The 23,584-nt window shown below is 40.9% G+C and overlaps 2 protein-coding genes across 4 annotated transcripts in view; one reads left to right on the plus strand and one right to left on the minus strand.

Annotated features, from left to right (window-relative positions):
- Positions 1-23,584, minus strand: part of CCDC42 (coiled-coil domain containing 42) — a 176,405-nt gene that overhangs the window by 70,631 nt on the left and 82,190 nt on the right. The window lies entirely within an intron of this gene.
- Positions 1-23,584, plus strand: part of MYH10 (myosin heavy chain 10) — a 100,607-nt gene that overhangs the window by 9,078 nt on the left and 67,945 nt on the right. For all 3 annotated transcript variants that reach the window (XM_080367433.1, XM_080367435.1, XM_080367434.1), the window contains exon 3: positions 7,721-7,877. In XM_080367433.1, coding sequence (XP_080223559.1) covers positions 7,721-7,877 — 157 coding nt within the window. The remainder of the gene's footprint in view (positions 1-7,720; positions 7,878-23,584) is intronic.

Here is a 23,584-nt window from a genome sequence, read left to right on the forward strand (position 1 = left end):
TGTACCTAGTGCAGTAAGATGGGATGAAGGAATTGCTCACTTGTAGGCTGTAATTAAGCTACAGTAAAAAAACCCTAAGTTGTTAAAAATCCGGTGGGCTTTATAAAAAATCTATTTAAAAAATACTGCCATTGCCACATCTGTTCTAGTCCCAGCTCTCCTGGAGGAAGTCCATTGCCCACAGTTGATTATATGTAGCTTACTGATACCACCACAAATCACTGCAATTCCTACTTAACTGCTTCCTGACCTCATTCAGTCAAAAATAATAAAATTAATAGAATTTCTCAAATGCTTGACTTCTGTTAACCCATGTCAGTATCCAGATGGCCTTTTGCCTTGGTATGGGATGTTGTTCCCCTGGTGCTGTCTGTTGTGGGTGAGTCCATGACCTATGTTTGGGTGCTCAGCTAGAAAGCTTCAGGTGGCGACATGTGCTGTAAGATGTGCATGCTGTAGGTGAAGTCAAGTTAGAGATGATTTGTTTTGCTGTTCCTTGAGGAAGGACAAAAAGATGGTGAAGCGCTCTTGAGGAAAGTGTTATAGATTCAACTTCACAGTCCTCCAAGCTCTAGTGTACTATGTATTGTCTTCCCTGCCCACTCTTCCCCGCCACCCCCCCTTTTTTTTTTTTTTTTTTTTTTTTAGCAAAGACTTTTTCAAAAGATTTGAAAACTATTTACATAAGGCTGAGATCTCCTGGAACCTTGCTGCTAATGATTGCTCTCTGTCTATATGCCTACTGGGTTTTCTTTCTACCAGTAAAGAAGAAAACCCGCTTTTGCTATTGTGCAATTAAAAATACTTTGGCAGATATTTTTTGATAATTACAAGTATTACCTCTGTAACTGGTCTGCAGCCCTGTGCTACTTTTTTTAATGTACTTCCATTTTGTTTGGGCAGAATAGGGAAAGAATGAGAAATATGCTGTAGTCCCCAGTTCCAGAGCCTGCTGTGGGTGGAAGCTCTTCTAAAACTGCACTCGAGGAGCTGTCTATAAGCTGTTTCTTCTCTTAAGCTGCTGCCTCCTGTGAGGCCAGACTGTAACCTCGAACAATCTGTGTTATTATATAAGCTTCTGTGTTCTAATTGCTTTAATTTTCTTGCTGGTTCAGTTGGGAATGTTTCACACTTCTGAGTATCAAAGACTGGTATTAAAAGAATGTGTAAGAAATGGAGTTTGTTACTTAATTTCATCTTTCCCTTAGCACAAACCAGTTGCTGGATCCAGTAGCTAATACATAGCAGAAGAAATGGTGGTGTTCAAATTGCAAGGGCTGCTTTGACGCAAGTACTTGTTCTTAAATTAACTCTGATTTTTTGAAAGACTCATAAATGTGATTAAGTTGAGAGTTCTGTGTAGGGTTTTACTTTGTTAGAAATCTGAGGTGTTTGAGGGAAGTGAATCAATGCCCTCCTTGCCCTCGGGCAAGCAGGGGTATGAAAAAGACACGTTCTTGTCAAATATTCAGTTTCTATAAAAAATGGTAATTTAGCAGCCTGAAAAGTTGCAGTAATTTGAACTATGGACCTCTGTTCAAGAGCTCAGTGGATGCACTGTGTTGCAAGACAGCCCTTCAAGCTGTATGCCTGCATCAGAAGTCATGGGTAGCCTGTTGTAAGCTGTCTGTAGGGCTGTCAAGCTCCAACATGCAGCTATACAGCAGCCTTGTGAAGGGGTATTAATACTTTTTTGGCCCTGATGCAACCTAAGATCATGTTTTACCTCTTAGCAGTTGGTGTGGCAGAAGCAGTCGTGCTGTCCGAGTGGCTGTGGCACTGAGCCTGTCAGTCTCTGAGAGATGGTGAGCTGAGCTGACTGAGCAGGCATATAACCTGCACTGCTGATCTCATGTTGGTTTCTCTTTAAACACACAACCTGAAGGCTACAAATGTGAAAGTACAATACTGGTGAACCTCCTCTATTTAGTGCTAGCTGTAGAGAACATCCATAGACAAGTCTTCTAAAGTTTGAGCTGTGCTTTTTCTTTAATAGCTTGTGTATGTGTGGCACTCCTTTTCTTTCTTATTCTCCTCCTGTGGAAATTTTACTCCTTGATTCCCTGACTAACGGTCAGTGGCTCTTGTCCCCCAGTCCCTGTCAGAGCTGAGGTTCTCTGTACTCTGCAGGGGCTTGCTTACTCTTGTTGGCACCACTGACTCCCAAGATTTTGGATGCTGATAGGACTTCCTGTCTTGTGGTTATTTTTTGGTGGTGTGTGTTTTGGGTTTTTTTGTTTGTGTTTTTTTTTTTTAATTTAGCAGTTAAGGCCTGGGATAGTCACGACTGCAACCCAGCAACTGCCTTGTCTAGGGAGCATCGCTTGAGGGGTGGTGTGGGGGCAGCCGTGTGGCCTCTCTGGTCCTACCCTGAGGGGAGGTGATCTTAGCTGGGCAGGGGGGTGGGTAGCTGCTCTGCAAAATAGAGAACATGTTCCACCCCAGGCCACAGCCTTGCGTTCCTCCCCTCTGAGGCTGAAGAGCTGCCTGTCCTTTAAGGCTTGAATTTAGGATTGGATAACCCCCTCATTTAGGGGGAAAAGGTAGTACCTGAGAAGTCCTCTGAGCTTGATGTATTTAATAGGTTTTGGAGTGTGAAATGTGGGTCCATAACCTCAGGAAGTGAAACCAGACAAGAAAATGCTATAATGATGCAATTTTTCAATCTGGAGAATGTGCTTTACTCCATTAGTAAATGGCATACTGCTTAAAACATGTTGCTTTCTATGCTAGAAACTGCTGGTTTATATTTCAGGTAATAGGCGATATCTAGATGCTTGCTTCAGCCTAATTATTTATGTAGTAATAGAGCAAATCTGTCACTCTGTATTCAAAGAACTGGAGATAGTATCCTGGCTCAGCATTAAAGGTGAAGTCACAAATTCCAAGAATTTACCTGTGTCTTGCCATTGCCCTCTGAAGTGATGCTTTAAAGAGGCCTTTTGATGTTGCAGCAGAAGGAACCAACCTAACAGTCATTAACAGCATGTTCCTTGATGCTGGAACTGTAAAGCTGAGCTTTTAATCTAAGGAATTGTACAAGGCTTTTGATGCTAATACCACCATATGTGTGCACGGTGCAGATTCGATATGGTTTTAAGGAAAGACAGGCCATGAAAACCTTTCTTGCCTACACTCCAAATATAGAGCCTAAATACCCATGTGCTTTCACTTGGAAATAATGCACTTTCTATTTCCTAGTAGTTCACTTACATATACCTCTTTCTCAGGTTGCTTACTGCGAGGAATATAATGTAGTTTTCAACTAGGCCAATGCCAGGAACCTGAACTCTGCAGTCTGGGATGGCTTACCAAAATCCAAATTACTAAATTATAAAGGCTTGTAAGCATCTGGAAGCATTCGAACTCCACAATTAGTGTCCTGAAACAGAGTTTGTATAACAAACCTCTGTCAGAGCACTCCTTTACTATTTGTCTCTGGAGCCTTGCCTAGAGACTGCATTCCAACATCCTTATTGCTGCTGGTTGATATTGTCTGTATCCTGTTCCTCAGGAAAGCAGAAATGTGTGTTTCAAGCAGCTAGCTTGTGTGCAGCTGATCCCATGATCTCAAGCTGAATAAGCATCTTTGCTTGCCTTTAAGTACTTAACACACGTATCTACCTCTATCAGCTGAAAAATTAATGAATTCTGGTTCTTCATCCAGACTGGCTAGTTACTGTCACTCTTCAGTGCTTGATCCTAACTGTAATTCAAATCTGAGTCCATGTACTGCAATGTAGAGAGGAGGCACTCCACAGAGAGAAAGCTCCGGGCATCTTTAACAGTTACATTGTGGTATTCATTAAGCAGGGTGTCTGTGAGGCAGGTGTGCCGGTATTCCTGTTAATGTTTTCTATGGCTGGTCACCAAGAAGCTTTTCAAGGTGTGTAAAACAATCTCAGTCTACTTTTCATGTCTGCAGTTTGCATGCAGAAAGCCCATACCTCCAATCTGCTGTCTTAGATATAGCAGTATACTTGTCCCATGAGACTTGCAGTTATAAAATAGCGGTATAAAACTTTTGTACAGTTTACCTCCCTCCCAATTAAGTTTGACTCAATAAAACCATCTCTTCTGTGTTTACATGCCTACCAAGCCACGAGGAAGTGGCTTCCTCACCATGAGAAGTCCTTCTTTCCTATGAGGGTGGCGAGGCACTGCCACAGGTTGCGCAGACAAGTTGTGGATGCCCCATCCCTGGCAGTGCTCAAGGCCAGGCTGGATGGTGCTTTGAGCAACCTGGTCTACTGGAAGGTGCCTCTGCCCATGGCAGAAGGGTTGGAACTATATGATCTTTAAGGTCCCTTCCAACCCATTCTATGAAAACAACCCACCAGTATGTTCATATGTTGCTTTTTGCAATAGAGAATGGTTAGGAAATTTGGGAGCCTTTTGGGAGAACTCTATTCCATCTTCCTTTTGAATTAATTAAGGCTGTACAGTGGTGATGTTTTGAAGAAAGTACATTTTTTTGTTTTTAATTCTGCAGGAAGGTGCCAGGAAAGCGAACTGAACAAATGTGCAGGAAATCAAGATGTTAGAGTTCAGGGTGCTGTCTGTGAAGAGCTGTGTCGTGATAAAAGCTGGTCAGGGATAAAAGGCTATCCTTTAGATTTAGTTTCAAATAAATGAACCACAGCACTGAAAGAGTAGAATTACGTGTTTTTGTAACTTCTAATTTGGCCCTGTTTAATATAGAGCCTCTTAAACTTACTGTTTTCATTTGCCCAGAACATTTTCTGGTCTTCCTCTAGATTGGCATCTAGCTGGACTTGGCTTATTCCAGTCCTTCCAGGTTCATTCATCCAACCCAGTTACTGCAGTGGGAGATGATCTAGAAAGGCTTCCAGGTTAGATATGATCAATAGAGGTTTGAAAGATTGTTAAGTAGCTGTTCTTGTCCTAGCACTTTTTTTGTGTGTGGCTTTTTTTTGTTGTGTGGTTTTTTTTTTTTTTTAACTCTATCAGTCAGTTTATTCATGACTGGAGAAGGGCAGTGATTCTGGCGAGAGAACTTTCCTTTGGTCCTTTTATGTTCACAAAAGAACTGATAGAAGTTTTAGATGAATTTGCAGAGAAATAGAGGTGTTGCTCTTGAAAGAAGGTGACTGTAATATAGCTAGTATACACAGCAGAGCCTTCCAGCTTACCCATCAGTCACTGTTTTGAGAGTTCCTGTCTGCAGTAAGGCATAGAACATGGAGATAAATTTCAAGTCTCTGAAGCTGGGTGGGTGAAAACAGACCGGAGCTCAGAAGGCCTGCTGGATGAGAGTCCAGAATAACCCTGGAGGTAAGAGGTCTGCTGGCTTAAGCAAATGTTCATGCCATGACACTGGTCAGAGGGTGTGTTGGGACAGATTTGAAAATGGACTTTGGCTGTGTAAATTCTTTTGCTTGTGACCACCTCTCATCTGCAGTCAGCAATAAACACGTTGGTTTTGGTTGGGTTTTATTTTTTTTTATTAGATGTCACTCTAGTGGAGAAACACAGCATAGGTACTCTTCAGTGATTTTAGAGCTGGTGATCATGCAGTGGGCTTGGTGAATGTGTGCCTTTCTTCCAGTTATCCTTATTTGAAGACTAGAGTGGAAATTAGGCTTGTGGTAATTCTTGATGCCTTTGTCACCCGCAGTAATTATAGTTGAATGTGGATGACTTCAGATGAGCACAGCAGAGCAGATGGCTGGCGAGGAATGTAGATCCACTATCAGTTAATTGTCTCCTTGGTCCGTTGTACCATGATACTGAAATAACTGTCCTGCCTTCCCTCTCCCTTACAGTATCACTCATGAGCATGAATGAGTCTGGTCAGGGAATTTGTTCTATTACCAACCAATTATTTTTGAAATTTACCTGCAGTAGTATCCAGCTTGGTAAGTTACTGCAAGGGTGCTGATGCTGGCAAAAGGGACAGTGGTAGGAGCACGTGGCTGGAAAGGAGGCTGAGGAGGAACTGCCTGCTTGCCAGCAGACCTGTGCTGATGTTGAGTTAACGACTGGTATTGGGTCAGTTAACCTGATAATATCTGTTTGCTTTCTCTTGAGAAATAAATACCTTATTACCAAAGATGTTTGACTGAGTAAGGCACTGCAGTACTTATCATCCAGCAGATCTGACCAAAGTGGAGAGGTTTTTATCCTGTAAGGATGTAAGATGTCCTTCTGTCAGCATGTCTGACACAAAACCAAGTTCTTTTTCTTTACCAGTGGTGCTCCTTACTCAATTCAGAGATCACCTTCTGGTTGTCTTTCCAGAATCCCTGGAAAATAGAACAGGGCACCTTTTCCTCCAAATAAAAACCTTTATAGACTTAAAAAAAGGCAGATCAGGAATTGCAGCTACTCTGTTCATACAAATATAGCAGAAATATTTAAATTGACAATGTTATAAAAGTCATGAGTTACCTGCTTAATACTATACGGTGTCAATAGCTGTTAATGCTGTCTGCTTACTGTCTCCATTCCTTCTCTTCTCTCAGCCTGCAAATGTAAGAAACGCAGTTTTCCTGATGTTCTGAAAGATATTCCCTATTTTGGTGAAAACTGGTCTCATGCTAATGTTCCTATGCTAGTGAAGTTGTGAATAGGATTAATGACTGAAATGAGAACACTTTCAAAGCATGTGATAAAATAAAGATAAATGGAGAGATTTTGCTTTTTTAAAAAACATTGATTTTGGTTGATTCTGAGAAGGCATGAGGCATCCAGATGCCTTAGTCCAGGGAAACACCATGGATCAGCTCTGTTTTTTGCATGGTGCAAAGCTGCTGTCTGAGCTTAACCTTTGATCCCTAGTAAGGCCCATACAGCTGGCCCATGCTCCTCTGTCCCTCCCTGGTAAAAAAAGTATGAGTGGCTGACTGCATATGTCTGTCTTTTATATGATAACTTCCTTATAAATAAACTCTATGGAGCAGAGACTGATCTATTTGGAAGTAGTCTTTGATACTTCATTCACAGGGAAATGTGGACGTGTATGCATCATTTGCAGTGTGTGCTCAGTTTTGCAAACTTGAGGCATTTTTTGGCTCAACAGAAATACCTCAATAAAAGTCAATGAAATAAACAGTGTAAAATTGTATTGGAGTTTCTTGATATTATAGTAGTCCTGGTACTTTCTGTTGAATATCAACTCTAAAACCAGGCTAGAAAACACTTGTAGTGCCAGCTGCCAGGCTATCCATCAGCTGGGACAGGGGAGGGAATGACCTGTCTGTGAGGAGACTGCCTTGGAATTGAGAAAGGCTGATGAGCAGGAAAGGCAGATGGACAGCAGAAATAGTAGTAGTTGAAAATAAGATTTTTCCTTATCCAAATAATTTACTGGAGTAATGGGTGTTATCAGTTCCTTCCAAAATGAAAAAGTAACTTTGAATACACATTTTACTGAAGGACTTGAATATCTGAAGATGTCTATAAATCCATTAGCAAATGGAAGGGAGATTTAAATGTCTGTGCAAAAGGGATCAGATGTTCCAACTTCATATTTACTCATATTTATTATCTTTACCTGCATAAAAAGTAATTTAATTAAAGAGCCTTTTAAGACAACTAGAAACCAATAATTTGAATATAGCATGTACTTTGAGTTTTTCAACAAAAAGGACCACAGTTTTGTTTTGAGATAAATATAGAACCTGTGTTAAGTTTACTGCTGTTTATGGCTCTTTTTCAATACTATTCACTAACAGAAATGTTTCTCTTTTTTTTTAAGACTTATTCAGGGTTGTTCTGCGTAGTTATAAATCCTTACAAGAACCTCCCGATTTATTCAGAAAACATTATCGAGATGTACAGAGGGAAGAAGCGCCATGAAATGCCACCGCACATTTATGCAATATCTGAATCTGCATATAGATGCATGCTACAAGGTAAGAATTAGTTAAATGTTACTTAACAGTTAGTTGACAATTCTTTGTAATGTACCTAAAACTCAGGAGCTTTGTTATCCCGCTATGCAGTGATTTCTTACAGAGTCAGAATCTTTTCTAGTACTTAAAGGGGAGGAGGGAGAGCTTTCAGAGATAGAACCCTGAACTTTCAGAACAGAAATAACTTGAAGGTTGATCCCTGTTGGCATATTTCTCTGACTTCCTGAGGCATAGAAGCAAACCAACACTAATAGGAAGTGTACTGTGCCAGCTGGTGGCACTGAAAGTTATGGTAGGAATACTTTTTCCTTAAGAAGAGGTAAGATTCATGTCAAAAGGTGTTAGTGCACTGGCTTTGAATGAAGTAAGAATGAAAAAGTGTGATTGAAAAGGGAAAGCTGAAGTATGTTAATGGCTTGTGTTTCTAATTCTATAAAAATGTTGGCATTTTGGCAGCTGACAAATAATCTGAAGTGACAATGGAACAATAGTATGTTTGAGTTCAAAAAAAGGTCAGGGTAATGCTTAACCCTGAAGATTTTTTTCTTCTCCAAACTGTAGTCATGTCTGTAGTAGAATAGAGACTAGGTTTATGGTGGACACATTTTTTTGAATTTTGGCTTTAAGACTCTGCTGGGCAAATAAGAAAATTGTGAAACTGGCATTATATAAATGTGTCTAAACACATGCTGTTGAAGTTGTAAAATTGCATTTCTGACATAGTATGTCGGAAACACAGCTCATACTACCCAACAGTGGTTCCTATTTAGGTGGCTGTTTTACTGACATGGCAACACCAACATGTATCTAGAAAAGTATGTGTAATGAAGAGGCAAGTCTGAAAAACTTTGGGTGTTTTCTGCTATAGACCTGGTATAGATGTACTGGAAGTAGGTTAAAATTCACACAAACAAGAAAACAGTTTCTGCTACCAGGTTAACCAACCACTTAATTGTAAACCTTTGTGTTTTTTTTCTCTAAAAAGACATTCCCTGTCTTTAAATAAATCACACTAAGTCTTTTTTTTTTCTTCAGTTGTGCCTTTGTCCTTAGCGCTGCTTGATAATTATGTACAGGTTGCTGGATTGGTGAGGGCTCTTTCACCCCAGAAACTATGCCATCACCTCTGAGCAGGGCGATGCAGGGGCGAGCAATGGAAGAGCAGCAAACTGGGGCCACCAAGAGTTGTCACACTTCTCAATGGATATTTGGGTCGGGTTTTTTTTATGGAAGAACAACTATGGCCTTTTGACCAGAACAGCAGCCTCTAACAGCTCAGACCAGAGGACTCCTAATAAGTGGATGTGGAAGAACAGGGCAAACGTTAAGATTATTTTAAGGAGTTTATTCATAGCAGTCTCAAGTGGTTTGTGGATAAGGGCTTCCCATTCTAAAAGCATAATATCTTTTGAAATTGCCTTAAGAACTTTTGAAAAATTCTTGAGATAAATGTCCTCTAGTAAAGTAAGTCAATGTCAGTAGTTACCACACTTCAGGTGCTCTATATATTTATTCACATACTGTGCTAATACTGATTCATATCTCTGGAGATCTTACTCCATGCACTGATGTTACTAATTTTGGAAGATGAAACGAAAAAAAACTTTCACATGATGCCATATGTTTGGTTAGTCTTGTTTTCTTTCCATACTGATATATGGAGGTTTATATTTTTTATCAAATCTCTGTTTGTGTGTCTCTGTGCTTGCTTTCTTTCTGATTTTGATAGTCTGAATTTTCTCCATTTGAAAGAATGAAGGCATAGATTGGAATAAGAATAGGTGAAAACTATGCAACAGGATCCATTCATTGGGGAATAACTTCTTAGTTACCCTTACTAACTCTGTGTTTCTACTGCCCCTCACCTGTATGGCGCTACTCCCTGTTCATTTTAGCAAGTGATTGCAATCAGCCAGAAAACTTTTCCATTGATGGCTTGGCTTCACAATTGCATTGCCAAGGATAAGTAAAAACTCTAGAATAGGCATTAGCAGTTTTGTGTTTGGCAATTATTTTAATGAGCAAACTTCTCTTCCTGATGGGGTTTGATCAGAGCAAGGGGGAAACAGTGCTGCTTCTGAATGTATAATGGACTCATTAAACTGTTCACAGGTGTTAAGTTACTTCCTTTGTGAGGAAAGTGGTGTACAGACTTCACAGGGAGATGTGCTTGCATGTAGTATGAGACACTGCTATCTGTATTGGTGATTTTATGCAACAACCCTGGTTTTACGTAGTCTTGTGAAACAGTAATTGGTCATGATGATATTGACTAGTGAGCATTTGTCTGAAGTAGGGTGAGTGGAGAAGTCTGGCCCTAACCCTGCTCAGTGCTGGTCCCTCTTTGCTTACAGCACCTCTAGATGGGACCTGATGCAGAGAGACAGAGGAACTTCAGGGAACTGAATTCATGTATCTTCTAACAGGTCTTCATATAAGTAAAACCTGCAGTTACAACTAAGGTTTTTCTAGACATTAGAATGTCAAATAATACTTAAGTGTAGGAGATTAATACAATATTCAACTTTTCTGGTCATCAGTGGCAAAACAAGGTTGACTACTGAATGTACCTAGAATTTGGTAGGGAGCACTAGGTTTCCCATGCCAACCAAGTATTCAACGTAATGCCCAAAATGCCCTTCATCTTTTTAACTATGCCTTATATTTTGCTAGACTTTGTCTTTAAGGAAACAGAAAGTGTGTATCAAACTTCTAGCTAGTAAAAATAGGTCTCCAACCAAGAACTAGCTGTATTAATTGCAGTGCTTCAGACTAAGTCATCAGAGGCCTCTGCTAGCATTTACTTGCAGCATAATCCTTGACCAAAATGCTTTTGCTGCTAAGTTACTAACACATAGGTACAACTGTAAAACTGTTCTCCAGTTCATGTCCATGCTTGTGCATGTAATTGCTTTGGGAGATAGAGATAGCATGGTAGAGAGTGTGGGACAGGGGAGAGAGCTTTTCCAGTATTATTGCGAGTTGGGCTATTGCTATTATCGGGCATTAATAGGTTTCTCTTGATATGAATGACTTCTGTGTTTCCAGTATTTGACATATAAACCTTAATTATTAGGATTCAAACCAGTGATGCGATTCCTTTGCATATGACCATACCCTTGTAGAAATATCTTGACCACTAGTTTAGGACAATGAAAATGGTTGGCTGTATTTTTCCTGGCCTGTTCAGTGGTATTTTTTCCAGTATAATCATGTTTACTTTCCTTGTAGTTAATCACAAACAACTAATTTTCTAGGTCTTTGTGAGATGTGTTACACTGATTAACAGGATACCTGGACCTGAACTGTGGCTCTGAGCAGCCTGATTTCATAAAACACAATTTTTTTTGGTGCTGGTAATTGGGCACAGTGAGTAAACTGTTGCTCAGTATCTTAATGCTTTTATGCCTTTAATTCAGAGCATGGATGATTAGAGAATAACTTTAGGTTTCTACTAATCTAAAGTTTTGTATGTTTAATAATTGAGCTTAAACAACAAAATACTTATTTCTGGTTTAGATTATGGGAGCAAAAGGCTTCTTGGTTGGCAGAAACAACTGACGCGTGTGCATCTCAATAGGTGTTCCTAGTTTTAAATGTTGCTAGAAATACTCCATTTTGTTAAACTGGTGATACAAACAGAGCACTGCACTTCACAGTGCACTGTTAAGGAAAGGTTGTATAGAAGTGTCGCTGACTGCCAGTCATCAAACTGCTGCTCTATTGTTGTCCCCTTGAAGAATTTCCTGTTTTGGAGGACCTTCAGCCCTCTCTTGACAGGTCAGCTCTCCTTGTGCCCTTTAGTGGGGAGGAGAATGTGCTGAAAGTCTGTTTCAGTGCTTGTTAAACATGGAGGACAAAGGGCTGGGGGGGCAGGGGGGAAGAGCTCTAAGACAGAGTGTATGTTAAAGAAGCCCAGTTCCGTTTTGGAGAGGGAATAGTATTCCCCAGAGAGACGTACTGAACTGGGGTAAGCTCTCACAAGGAAGAGGGTGGTGCAGAGGAGTTTTTAATGGCTGAGTGGTGGTGCAGCTGTGCTACGCTAGGGATTTGAGGCAAGTTTTGCAAGGAAAAAGCAAACCTCACTGACTGCTTGATCTTGTAAATCTTGCCTTTTCTGCAAGACTTGTAGTAAAGACTGTGAGTGCAGGCTTATTAAAAACAAGCAAGACTTTGGGTGCGTTCTGGTTATCACAACCAGGATTTCTCTTCAGGAAAAAACTCATTACCTAGTGCCTTGACCTCAGAAGATAGTAGCATGCAATTCAGCTTTATGTACTGGATTTCACGCACACACACACCCACACCCCGCCCTGCAATTGTTTTTCAAAGTAGTGTGGTAGTAGGGTGTTGCTTCACAGGTTACTTAGTGGATTTCTCCTGTGTTTTCATTTTTTTAATGTTATGTTGAAGCAGTAAGTACACGTAAGCCAGGGGCTTCTAGGCATATTGAAATTGTTTAGCCCTAGACAGAAATCAGATGCAGAAATGCATAGGGTTGGAGGTGCTGTGCTTCACAAAAGAATACTAGACTGAGCTTTTCACGACTGCTGGACAGTTGACATGATCATAGGGAATCGGTATCCTAATCCCTGTGACAACATTGACCTTAATTCTGTTTGGTAATACAATTTGCAAGACTTGCTAGTGTTCTATGCTGCTAGAAGTTATAGGCAGTAAGAAGAAAACGTTTTGACAGGGACTAGGATTTTCTTTAAGCAAACTAATTCTGTGAGTCTGATAGTCCATCTATGACTATCTTTATTTTACTAGCAAGGGAGACTTGTGAGAAAGCAGCACTGACATACATTTTTGTCTCGTGCTTTTATCATGCTTGGCTTTCTCTTCTCCTTCCTCCATTCCTACTCTCCCACTGTATTTCTACAGGAAGTATGGCATTGTTTTGTTACACCTCTTTATTCATTGACTCTTAAAAGTGCTTTGGAAGAAATATGAAGGAAAACTTGTTGGCTCTTTGTTGCCAAAGACCAGCTTGCTTACTAATATTACTCTTGTATAATTATGCTTAGTCTCTCCTTTTTATCCTGTTTCCCTGAGGACATGTTGATGAGCACAAAATTAGCGCTGATATTTTAGGACTGCCTTTAATCCTGTTGCAGAGAAGGTTTATCGGAAACAGCGTAATACGTGAAGTGAACGCTTGGTGTTGGAGAAGCCAGTACTGTCTACAGATGCAGTATTTCTCTCTTAAAAATATTGCATTTATCTATATTTTTATTTAATCTTGGTTTAAGTCCTCCCTTTGGGGAGTACTCCCCCCCTCAAAAAAAAAAAAAGGGAAGAAAAGAATTGAAACTAAAATGTGACAACTCTTTTCTTTAAAGGTCTATTAAATCTTCAGATGGCAGAGGAAAAAATTACTTTTGAGACTAAAAAGCCTGGCAGTGATCTTAATATAGATCTTAATATAAAAGAACTGATGTTAACTAGCATTCTCTGTTGTGTGAGGAGTATATAGAACCTGTTACATGTGCCATTAATATTCTTGATACTTTCGTTCTATCTTGACATACCAAAAGATTCCCCAAAGCTCTTTAAACAGGTACAAAGTGCAGAATGGCAATGTAAGCAGAACTAGTTGATTGGTAAATGTAATGTGAAGGATTTATAGGTCTCTTTATTGTTATACTGTGATTTGTGTTTTCATTTTGTCCAGTCAGGCTGGTGTGGAATATACTCATGTTATTGTCACCGAAGTATCAACACTGGTTTGAATCAAGTAGGAATGTAATATACAGTGGTCTTAATGGCTGAGTGGAGGGAGATTCTTGAAGCAAGAAATGAAGTAGAAAAAACTGAAATCCATCACGCAGAAAGTCTTCCACCTCATTATTTTTGAATTTGAAGTAAAATGAGAAATGTTTCTGTCAGCTAAACCCATTGTACAGTATTTAATCTCCTTCTCCTTGGTCTTCTGTTCTTTCTCTTGATATTAAATCTGTGTGCTTCAGTGCCTGTGAAGTTATTTTCATAGTTTAAATTAATGTGCCTTGCTATATCGTTTCAGAATGAAATCAGTAGCAATTGCTTATTGAACAAACTTGATTGAATTTAGTTTATAGAACTAGATTATAGTATACTATCATGTCTCTAACTTTTTCGTTATTGTTGAAAAAGTTTTGGTGCTTTAGTGCTTGTGACAACAGTTCCTAACCTTTGTCCTTCTGGTTGTCAAAATGTGTTTGGATCCCTCATTTTCATTGGTGTTCAACCTCAAGGTTATAAACTTAATTAAGCATGATGATATTTACTGTAAACAACTCTTTTTTTTCTTAACTCAGTTGCTTAGAAGCATTGCTTGAAGTGGTTGACTTGCATTTTTTTTTTTTGTGTAACTTCAAGAAGTAACTTTCTTAGATTTAAAAATGAGACAGGAGTGATAATTGTTACATAAAAAATTTGTAGTTTCTTTGGTGCCTTGGCTGTTTTCTCCTGACTGCTGAAGTGGAATGTTGCAGCAGATTAGCCAGTTCCATGGTCTTTTTGGTTGATACTCTAACCAGCTGATGATAATATTAATGTTAAGACTTGCTATGCAAGCTGGCCTCATAATTGAATTGTGACTGTGCTAGCCTACAGACAAGAATTCAAGGCTAAGTGCATCCAACTAATGAAATAATTCATGAGATGAATCATTTTGTGCATATTACTCAGCCAGCACCTGCTTCTACTCTGAAGCTTTAGTTTAAATTAAACTCCATTTGTTTCTAGGTAGTTGTGAAATGGATAATTCACTTCGGCTTGGCTTTGGCCTTCAGATGACATACATCAAGACGTTAATGCTTGTGCAACAGAAACTTAAAAGTATTCTAATCTTGACAGCACACTGCACTCTTAACAGCACTGCTAGGTGTTGCATGTTTTGCACAATAACTGGTTTTTGTCAGTCACTGTCCTCTGGGGTGCTGAACTACTTTGGGTGAAGAGGAAATATGACAGGAAGACATTCAAAAAAACAACTGAAATTAACAAAACGGTGTTCAGCATGGAAATGATAATTCAGGTCAGATGTAACAGAAGTCTATATCTGAAGTGGCACAGGGAGAGGGAATAGTGGTCCTTTCCCCACCCCATCTCTTCCTATGCAAGAACAAAGGGTCATTACTTGAAATCTGAAAGTGACATGTTTAAAAACAGCAAAAAGACTACCACATAAACTGTGGTAGTCTGGGCCTTAGGATGTAGTGTGTGCTCAAAGCCTGTGCTTGTCCAAAAAGCCATTGAGAATAAGTGAACCTGAAGTCTGAGGATAATGGATCAGGAAATTGCAGGAGAATTTGGTGGGCTACTGGGAAGGTGTTGCAGGGAATCATTATTGCCTGCTAATTTTGGTCCGTGTGTTATCTGCTGTTGGAGTGTGATCCTGATTACGATTGTATGTGGTCTGTCTTGATATATCATAAGTTTACTTTGTAATCTGCATATAAAAGTGCACTTGGGTTAAATGGTAATCATCTGTTTTCTTCATAACGCTGGGGGGGTTGTGGGGTGTGATGGTTTAGTGGGTGCCTCTCTGGGCAGTGTATGGGAGTGGTAGGAGTGCAGGAATCTGCTGCAGCTGGCTTTTAAGAGGCTGATGAGACTATTGGAAACTGGTACAGCTGTTAGTTTACTATGACTGCATGGAACTTAATGAATCTGTACTTGGGTGCTTTCCTTAAGTAATATTTCTTACTACACTGAACTGTGAAACTGGCCAAGAAGAGGCAACTGGTAAAATGTCACTGTTTCTCTTCTTAAAGCAGTATTTGTTCATGGTGACATTCAGCATCTCAAATGAAATAAATTTAAAAGATGTGGTTAAATTGTTTTCCTCCACAAAACCACAGGGAAACATTGTCTTTAGTACAGGAATGAATTCACAGTAGTTACTGGGTCAAAATTTTCTACAATGATTATAATCCTCTTTCTTCTATCCTTGTTTTTCACATCTTATCGAAGGCTAAGGGTGGGATAAAGGGTGTATTAGGGGCTGAAAATGGGTGGATAAAAGTTGTAGTTCGCGGAGAGATGTTCCGATTCCCCTCCTGTTCTCCATAGGGTGATGTTACTGCTTCTCCCCTTAGCGTAATATCTGCTAGATTTCTAGGTGGAAACAGTATTTAAGCTATGCAAAAAAACTCACCAATCTAAGTCACTTTGTAAGGAGTGATTGTTCATGACCATTTCTGATAGGGAAGGTTTACTTATCAGCAGATAAAATGAAACTGTCAGATGAATGTTAGTGCTTTGTCCTTCCAGGAACAAATGTTTGTGTTGGGCCTGTATGCTCAAGGGATAAAGAGAAGAGGGTTCTAGTGATTTTCCCCCCCCCCCCCCCCCCCCCAATAAATAGTTTAAGTAATGTATGATGCTCGTGTTTAGAAAAATGGTAATGGGGGAAGAAAATGCTTTTTTTGTGTGTACAAGTGCATGTCAAGAAAAGCTTTCTTGACCTTAAAGAAATGAAGGTCAACATCTTTCCTCCAAAGGAAAGGAGATCTGGATATACATGTGATTTTTTTTTTTTTTTTTTTTTTTTTTTTTTTTTTTTCTTTAAAAGCTGAAGGACAAATTTATATTGTGCAACTTCGAATTGTTGTGCTGAAATGGTTTATTCAGAACTTAGTGGCGATTTAGACATAAGAGGGTAGGGAAGGTGTGATATTTGTCCTCTGAACTGTTGAACAACTTGAAAAACTATTTGGAATCAAACCTAAGGGAAATCTGTGTTTAAAATATAGGAAAGTAGCATTGACTTGTGTCCTTTGAGGAAAGGATTTTACAGTTTGAACTGTCTCACTTGAGAGATCTGTACTCCCCACCCCAAATCTTAATTGTAGACAAATGTTTACCTTGAATGCTGCCCGGGGTACAAAGTTGGTTGTGCTGTACCTTTCCACGCTCACAAGGTAGCCTCAGTTTGGCATGTAAAGTGGTGGAAGCTCATGAGCTTTTTGTTTCCTGAAATGTCTTATGTAGCAGTGGCTTTTGCATGTTCTTTTAGGGAAGTGTTTTAGAACTTGCGCTGTTCAGTGATTAGAAAAAAGGAATGACTCCACCGCTGATGAACAGAGGTGTAAGAAGCCTATACAACAAATCTGACACTTAATGTTTTCAGATAAACATACTCATCAAAAGGCTTGTTACGGGTCTTGGAAAATATCTACCAGAAAAATGCTTACAACCCTTTAGCCTAGCCATTGCTAGCAATGTGTTAAAATCCTTGGTGTGGCTGACCTTACTGGGGGTAGAGTGATATGCTAAATGATCTACTGTCCTGTGTGCAAGGGAACAAAAAGCCAAACCACTGACCATGGTGAAGTCAGAAAGCCTAGCTGTGGTACTGTTAGGATACTATCTTTCCAGACTTGTGAAGCTCAGGCATGATCAAGCAGCTTAGGAAGAGCCCACTTGAGGGAAAGTTAATTCATGGCCAGTTTTGTGAAGTGGTTTGTGCTTGCTTATTTGTTTCGGAAAGAAAGTGAAATTAGTGAGCTTAAATGGCAGATACTATAGTTAAAGGACCTCCTTGAGTCATTGTTTCAGTTGACAATATAATCTTTGTCTAGGTAAAATTTGTACTACATGGGAAACGGAGTAACTTAACCAGGGTGATGGAGAGTAGTAAACCACTGCTATGCTGAATACTCTACAGTTTAAATAAACCTTTTCCAGCCTGTGGCTTGTCAGCTACCACTAAACTTAAGTTACTTCTAAGTAGCATTCAAATAAAAACTGAAAAGTAAGCCTAGGGATGGCCTGTGTAGAAGATTTAGGAGCTGCTCATTTCTACTGGGAAAACTCTTTGGAAGCCACAAATCAGGAAGGATGAGAACTGCTCATCTGTGTCACTTGAAGAGCATTAAGTATAAGTGAGCAAGTCCTTGCAGCTCTAGCTGGAGCAGTTTAAGAAGCTGCTGCTTTATGGATTGTTACTGCCCTTCAGCTAAGTTGCATTAAACACTTGTGTGAGAACCAGTTGTTGGCTTTGACGGTAAATCAGTCATGTAAGTTATAGCTGGCCCCACTGGCTTCATGGTGTGGTGCATCAGGAGCACTCTCACAATCGAAGTTGTTTCAGTCTCCACATACTGCTTGTCTGTACCTCTCAGCCATCGCTCACAGCGTGGATCAGCCCTTGGGACTGTGCAATTTTCTCTGGTCCTCCTCAAAACTGAAGGCTGACTTGTATTCTCTGCTTATCTCCTAAACTACAGCAGTCACCTGTTTCAAAAAGCTAAATAAATTTCATATTGCATAATAGATTGGGGTGGTTGCAAGTGTTATAAATCCATACCTGTTAGAATGAATTTTTTTAGTGAAGGTGTGTGTTACCTATTAACTTCTGGTCACAAATGTAGCAGCTCTGTTGTAATTGCTAAGTTATACATACTAAAGCTTCTCTTAATGGTAGTTAACAAAGGCAGTGAAAGACTGCCAGTGAAAACATAAGCCATGTTTGAGTGTCTTCAAACTTAATGAGGCCTAAAAAAAATTCAATTTCTATCTGGTATGTAATGGAGAAGCTACCCACAGTTTCATTAAGTGGGCAGGATGTAGTCTAACAGCTATTTGTTTTCTCCTTTTATGCTGATTCAGCCCTGGCTAGCAACTGTGAAAACAAATGTCACAATTTTTTCTTTAGGAATTTCGATAATTTCAAGCTAATGTTGCAAATACCGAACTGGTGACTTCTAAAATAGCCTCAATTCATAGCTTGGCTTGTTCTTCCAGGGTTTGATGATGTTGTGTTAGGTTAGCCACATTCACTGTGTCTGTGCTGGAGCGCTTGTGCAGCAGCTTGAGCTATTTGGGGTAAGGGAGTGAATAATGAGCGTGGTCATGAAGCCTGCTGTAGACATGCAAGAAATACTTGTATTCAGTGCTATGGTTCACCGTAAACAAGTTGCAGGGTAAACCATGACTGGGATTTGACTGACCTCTGCTATGCTTCATTTGATAATTATTAACTTTTAATGTACTTAGCAGTCAGTCAGCAGGGAAAACTAAGTATGGCTGTTGTGTTTTATCTCACATCTTTTAGAGTAAGGGATAGAACCACATTTTATTTTTTAAAAAAGCTTTTGTTCTTTTTAACTTCAAAAATAGCAGGAACACCTATAGAGTGTCTACATCAGTGTCCCTGCCCCACAGCGAAGGTGCTTTCTCTGCTCTTCACTGAAGACTTGGAGGTGTCTTGGAGCAATTAAATGAAGTATGTGGGAGAGGCAAAAAAGTGAGATACTCGTCCGGCAAAAGTGGTTGATGGCAGTTCAACCTGACAGCTTTCTTAGGTAGAGGAAATGTAGTAGGCACTGGCTGGCTGTGTCTTGTATCAGGCTATATGGGGAAATACTAGGTAACCAAAGCAGGGAGTTGGGAATTGATTTAAAACAGCACTGTTGTATTTGTCTTTGAAGTAGATGGCATAGGGCTGGAGGGAGAGTTCTGCTGTAGTTCTTCATGAATTGGTGTTTGAGCGAGCACTGGGGGCTTTTGGTGTTTTGTGGAAAATGGTCTGAGTACTGATGAAGAAAAACTGATAAATATTATTATTCGAAATCTTAAAACCACTGAATAGCCATGAGGAGTGGAATGTACCAGAATTTGATCTTACTACTAGTATAAAGTAGCATTACACATTTTAGAACAAAGAATGAGAATTTCTGCAAGTTCATTACTTGACAATTTCAAACAACTAAGACTGTAAAAACTGACCAACAGATGAATAAGCTGATGATAACGCAAGAAGAAAAAGATAAATTCAAGGTACATTGGGAGAGATGGCTTTCCCCTAAGGTGTCCTTGATGATGATTTCTGACCTCCAGAGGTTCCTTCCACCTTCTAGAAAGAGAATGCAATGATCCTACTTGGTTTTCTTGAAGATGCCCATGATGTGGCCATCATCTGATGATAACTGTCCAGCTCCTTTAGCACTGGTGGATGTATCACATCAGATGCTTTGGGCCTGTGTAGATTCAGCTTCCTTAAATAGTCAGTACTGGCTTGATTAAATTTAGGTATTGTAACTTGAAATGCCAGCTTTATATTGTTAACAAATTACATGCTTTCTGGAAAGTTCACTTGGATGTTTAATGGGTTACTGTTGGCAAAATACTGACTGCATTCCTGTAGACTGCCCTTGTCTCTTTGTGAAATGCGGAACGTATGCTGAAGAGTGAATGACTAAGCTGTACATAGCAAATATTATTGCACAACTAAAGGTAGAGGTGAAATGTAGGATAAAGTGTGCTGTTGCAGAAATCTGATGGTGAGCATAAGTGTGTCAGGGTACATCTGGCCTGCAGTAAGGCAGGTACTCAGCAAACAAACTTGTGCCTGTCAGTCTTTCTGTTATGCTTGTTAGAGATGTTTGTTGCAAGTTACTTCATAGTGTTAAGTGTTTGATGATAGTTTATGGAGTAACTAGGCAACATTTTAAAGACAAACACAAAATATAAAGGCATGCTTCATCTGTAACCAGATCTTTTCTGTGCTTATCAGTCCAGTAGGACTTAGTTGAAAAAAAAAAAAAAAAAAAAAAAAAAAAGGCGGGGGGGAGGGGAAGAGAAAAATTAGAGTTTGGAATTGAAGAAGGGCAGATTGTTAGACCACCTGCATGCTTTATAATGCTATGTAGCATTTATGACCCAGCCCTGTGAATCCTCTGGCAGCAGCAAAATCTGGGCTGATGGGAAGGTCTCTTTCTTCCAGGCAGTGACCTATTTTCACAAAAGTTGTCAGGAATTCAGTTTTTAAATGTCCTTGAATAGATTGATATTTGAGCCTGTTCACCTACAGTAAAGGGCAAATATACAACAGATCTTCCAAGCCTGACATCCACAACAAACAAGGGTATTGACCATGGAACCAAGCTTTTCTTGGTTTGTGGTCTATGGCACCTGAGTATTAAATACAGCCTAAAAATAAACAGGAACCCTCCATTCCCCCTACATCACTCCCTCTTTTTAGAAAGACAATGATTTCTCCCATTTGATAAATACCAAAGTTGTCTCCTCCACCCCAACAAAAGCCGTAACTTCTTTGGTTGTGTCTGCTACAGCAACGGGGCTGGCATTTTATCGCTGCTGGATAGGTATTTCAGGCTCTGGAGAAATAAAAGGAAAGGCTTTGTCAAACCGCATGATCTGTGAGAGTCTTGGGCTTTGGGGAGGACAACCCTTGATGTACCTGCAAATAAGAACCATTTTCCTCTCCATAATTTTCTGCTGGTTGATAGCTGGATATGTAGTAGCCCATAGCTTTTTCTTCAACCTGAGTGGGGAAAGGAGGTTAATCATAGTTGGACTTTATACTCTCAAAAGGTCTTCTCCAACCTAAATGAATCTGTTAACCAAGGACGGTCAAGTTCACCACTAAATCATATCCCTAAGCACCACATCTATGCTGTTTTTAAACACCTCCAGGGATGGTGATTCCACCACCTTCCTGGGCAGCCTGTTTTAATGCCTGACACCCCTCATATGAGTTTTCCTCATATCCAGTCTAAACCTCCCCTGACAGAACTTGAGGCAGTTTCCTCTTGTCCTGTCACTTGAAACCTGGGAGAAGAGACTGACCCTATCAGGCAGCTCTAGAGAACAATAAGGTTCCCCTCTGAGCCACCTTTTCTCCAGGCTAAACACTCCCAGTGTCCTGAGCTGCCCCCCATCAGACTTGTGCCCCAGCCCCCTGCCTGTCCCTGGACACGCTCCAGCCCCTCTACGCCCCTCTTGGAGTGAGGGGCCTAGAGCTGAACCCGGGGTTCGAGGTGCAGCTGCACCAGTGCTGAGCACAGGGGGATGGTCACTGCCCTGGTCCTGCTGGCCACGCTGTCTCAGACACAAGCCAGGATGCTGTTGGCCACCTGGGCTCACTGGGGGCTCATGCCCAGCTGGCCGTCAGCCAGCCCCCCTAGGCCTTTTCCCTCCGGGCAGCTTCCCAGCCGCTCTGCCCCTGCCTGCAGTGCTGCTGGGGCTGCTGTGACCCACGGGCAGGACCCCACACAGAGCTGTGTTGAACTTCATGCACTTGGCCTTGGCTCATTGGTCCAGGCTGCCCAGACCCCTCTGCAGAGCCTTCTGGCCTTCCAGCAGATTGACATTAACCCTCATCTTGGTGTAATCTGGCTGAGGGTGCACTCGATCCCCTTGTCCAGATCATCGATAAAGATATTAAACAGAACTGGCCTCAGTACTGAGCCCTGGGGAATACCACTTGTGACTGGCTTTTAACCCAGAGCAGAGCACACCCGTCCCAGCCATGGGCAGCCGGTGTCTCCAAGAGATGCTGTGGGAGATGGTATCAAAGGTTTTGCTAAGGTCTAGGTGGACACCACCCACAGCCTTTCCCTCACCCACTCAGTGGGTCACCTTGTCATAGAAGATCAGGTTCCTCAGGCAGGACCTGCCTTTCACCAACCCATACTGACTGGGCCTGATCCCCCGGTTGCCCTGCACATGTGGTGTGATGGTGGTCAGGGTGATCTGCTCCACAACCTTCCCCAGCATCGAGGTCAGGCTGATAGGCCTGTAGTTTCCTGGATCCTCCTTCCTGTAGATGGGTGTTACATGGCTAGCCTCCAGTCAACTGGGACCTCTCGAGTTTCCTAGGACTGTTGTTAAATGACGGAGAGTAGCTTGGCAAGCTCCTCTGTCAGTTCCCTCAGTACCCTGGAGAGGATCCTCTCTGGCCCCAGAGATCTGTGTACATTTAAGTGGAGCAGCAGGTCACTAGCAGTTTTCTCCTGGACTGTGGGTCTTCCTCATCCCTGTCATCCAGCTCAGGGGGCTGAGTACCCAGAGGGAAGCTGGTCTTGCTATTAAAGGCTGAGGCAAAGAAAGCATTAAGTACCTCATCCTTTTCCTCATCCTTGTGGCAATGTTCCCCACTGCATCTAGTAAAGGATGCAGATTCTCCTTGGCCCTTCTTTTGTTTCTAAATTATTTGTAAAAAAGTATTTTGCTATCTTTTATAGCGGTGGACAACTTAAGTTCTAGCTGGGCTTTTGCCTCTCTGATCTTTGCCCTGCATAACCTTATGACTTACAGTCCTCCAGAGTTGCTGGCCCTTTCTTCCAAAGGTGGCAAAGTCTCCTTTTTTTCCCTGAGTTCCAGCCAAAGCTGTCTTCAGCCAGGCCAGTCTTCTCCCCTGCCAGCTCATCTTTCGTCACGTGGGGACGGCTTGCTTCTGCACCTGTAAGACTTCCTTCTTGAAGAGTGTTCAGCCTTCCTGGATGACTTGGCCCTTCAGAACTATCTCCCAAGGGACTCTGTCAACAAAGCTCTTAAACAGGCCAGAGTTGACCCTCTAGAAGTCCAAAATACTCACATACGTCCATTTTCACCGCTTTTCTAGAATTAACTTTTTTATCTTGGCACACATTTCATATTCATATCTAAATAAAAGCTGGATGCAAAAGGGAAGATGCTTATAGGAATGGTGGCAGGACTGCGAGACATTTGATGTCTGTATGGAAGTTACGGTGTTTGAGAAGAATTGTAGTTGCTGCCAAAGTAATCAGAGCTATGTTGAATCTGAAAGCAGTAATACATCTGTGGAATTGTTTCCATAGATGTGTGTATTTGTGTTAAGCTCGAAAAATGGCTTCCTAGTTGGGCAGCTCACTGTGTGGGATAGCTCCAAATGGCTTCTTCCATTCATTCAGAGTCAAAATTGCGAGGGATAAAGGCAGATCTGGGCA

The sequence above is a fragment of the Falco punctatus genome (assembly GCF_963210335.1).
Source record: "Falco punctatus genome assembly, chromosome: 1".
In the NCBI taxonomy this organism is placed as follows: Eukaryota; Metazoa; Chordata; class Aves; order Falconiformes; family Falconidae; genus Falco; species Falco punctatus.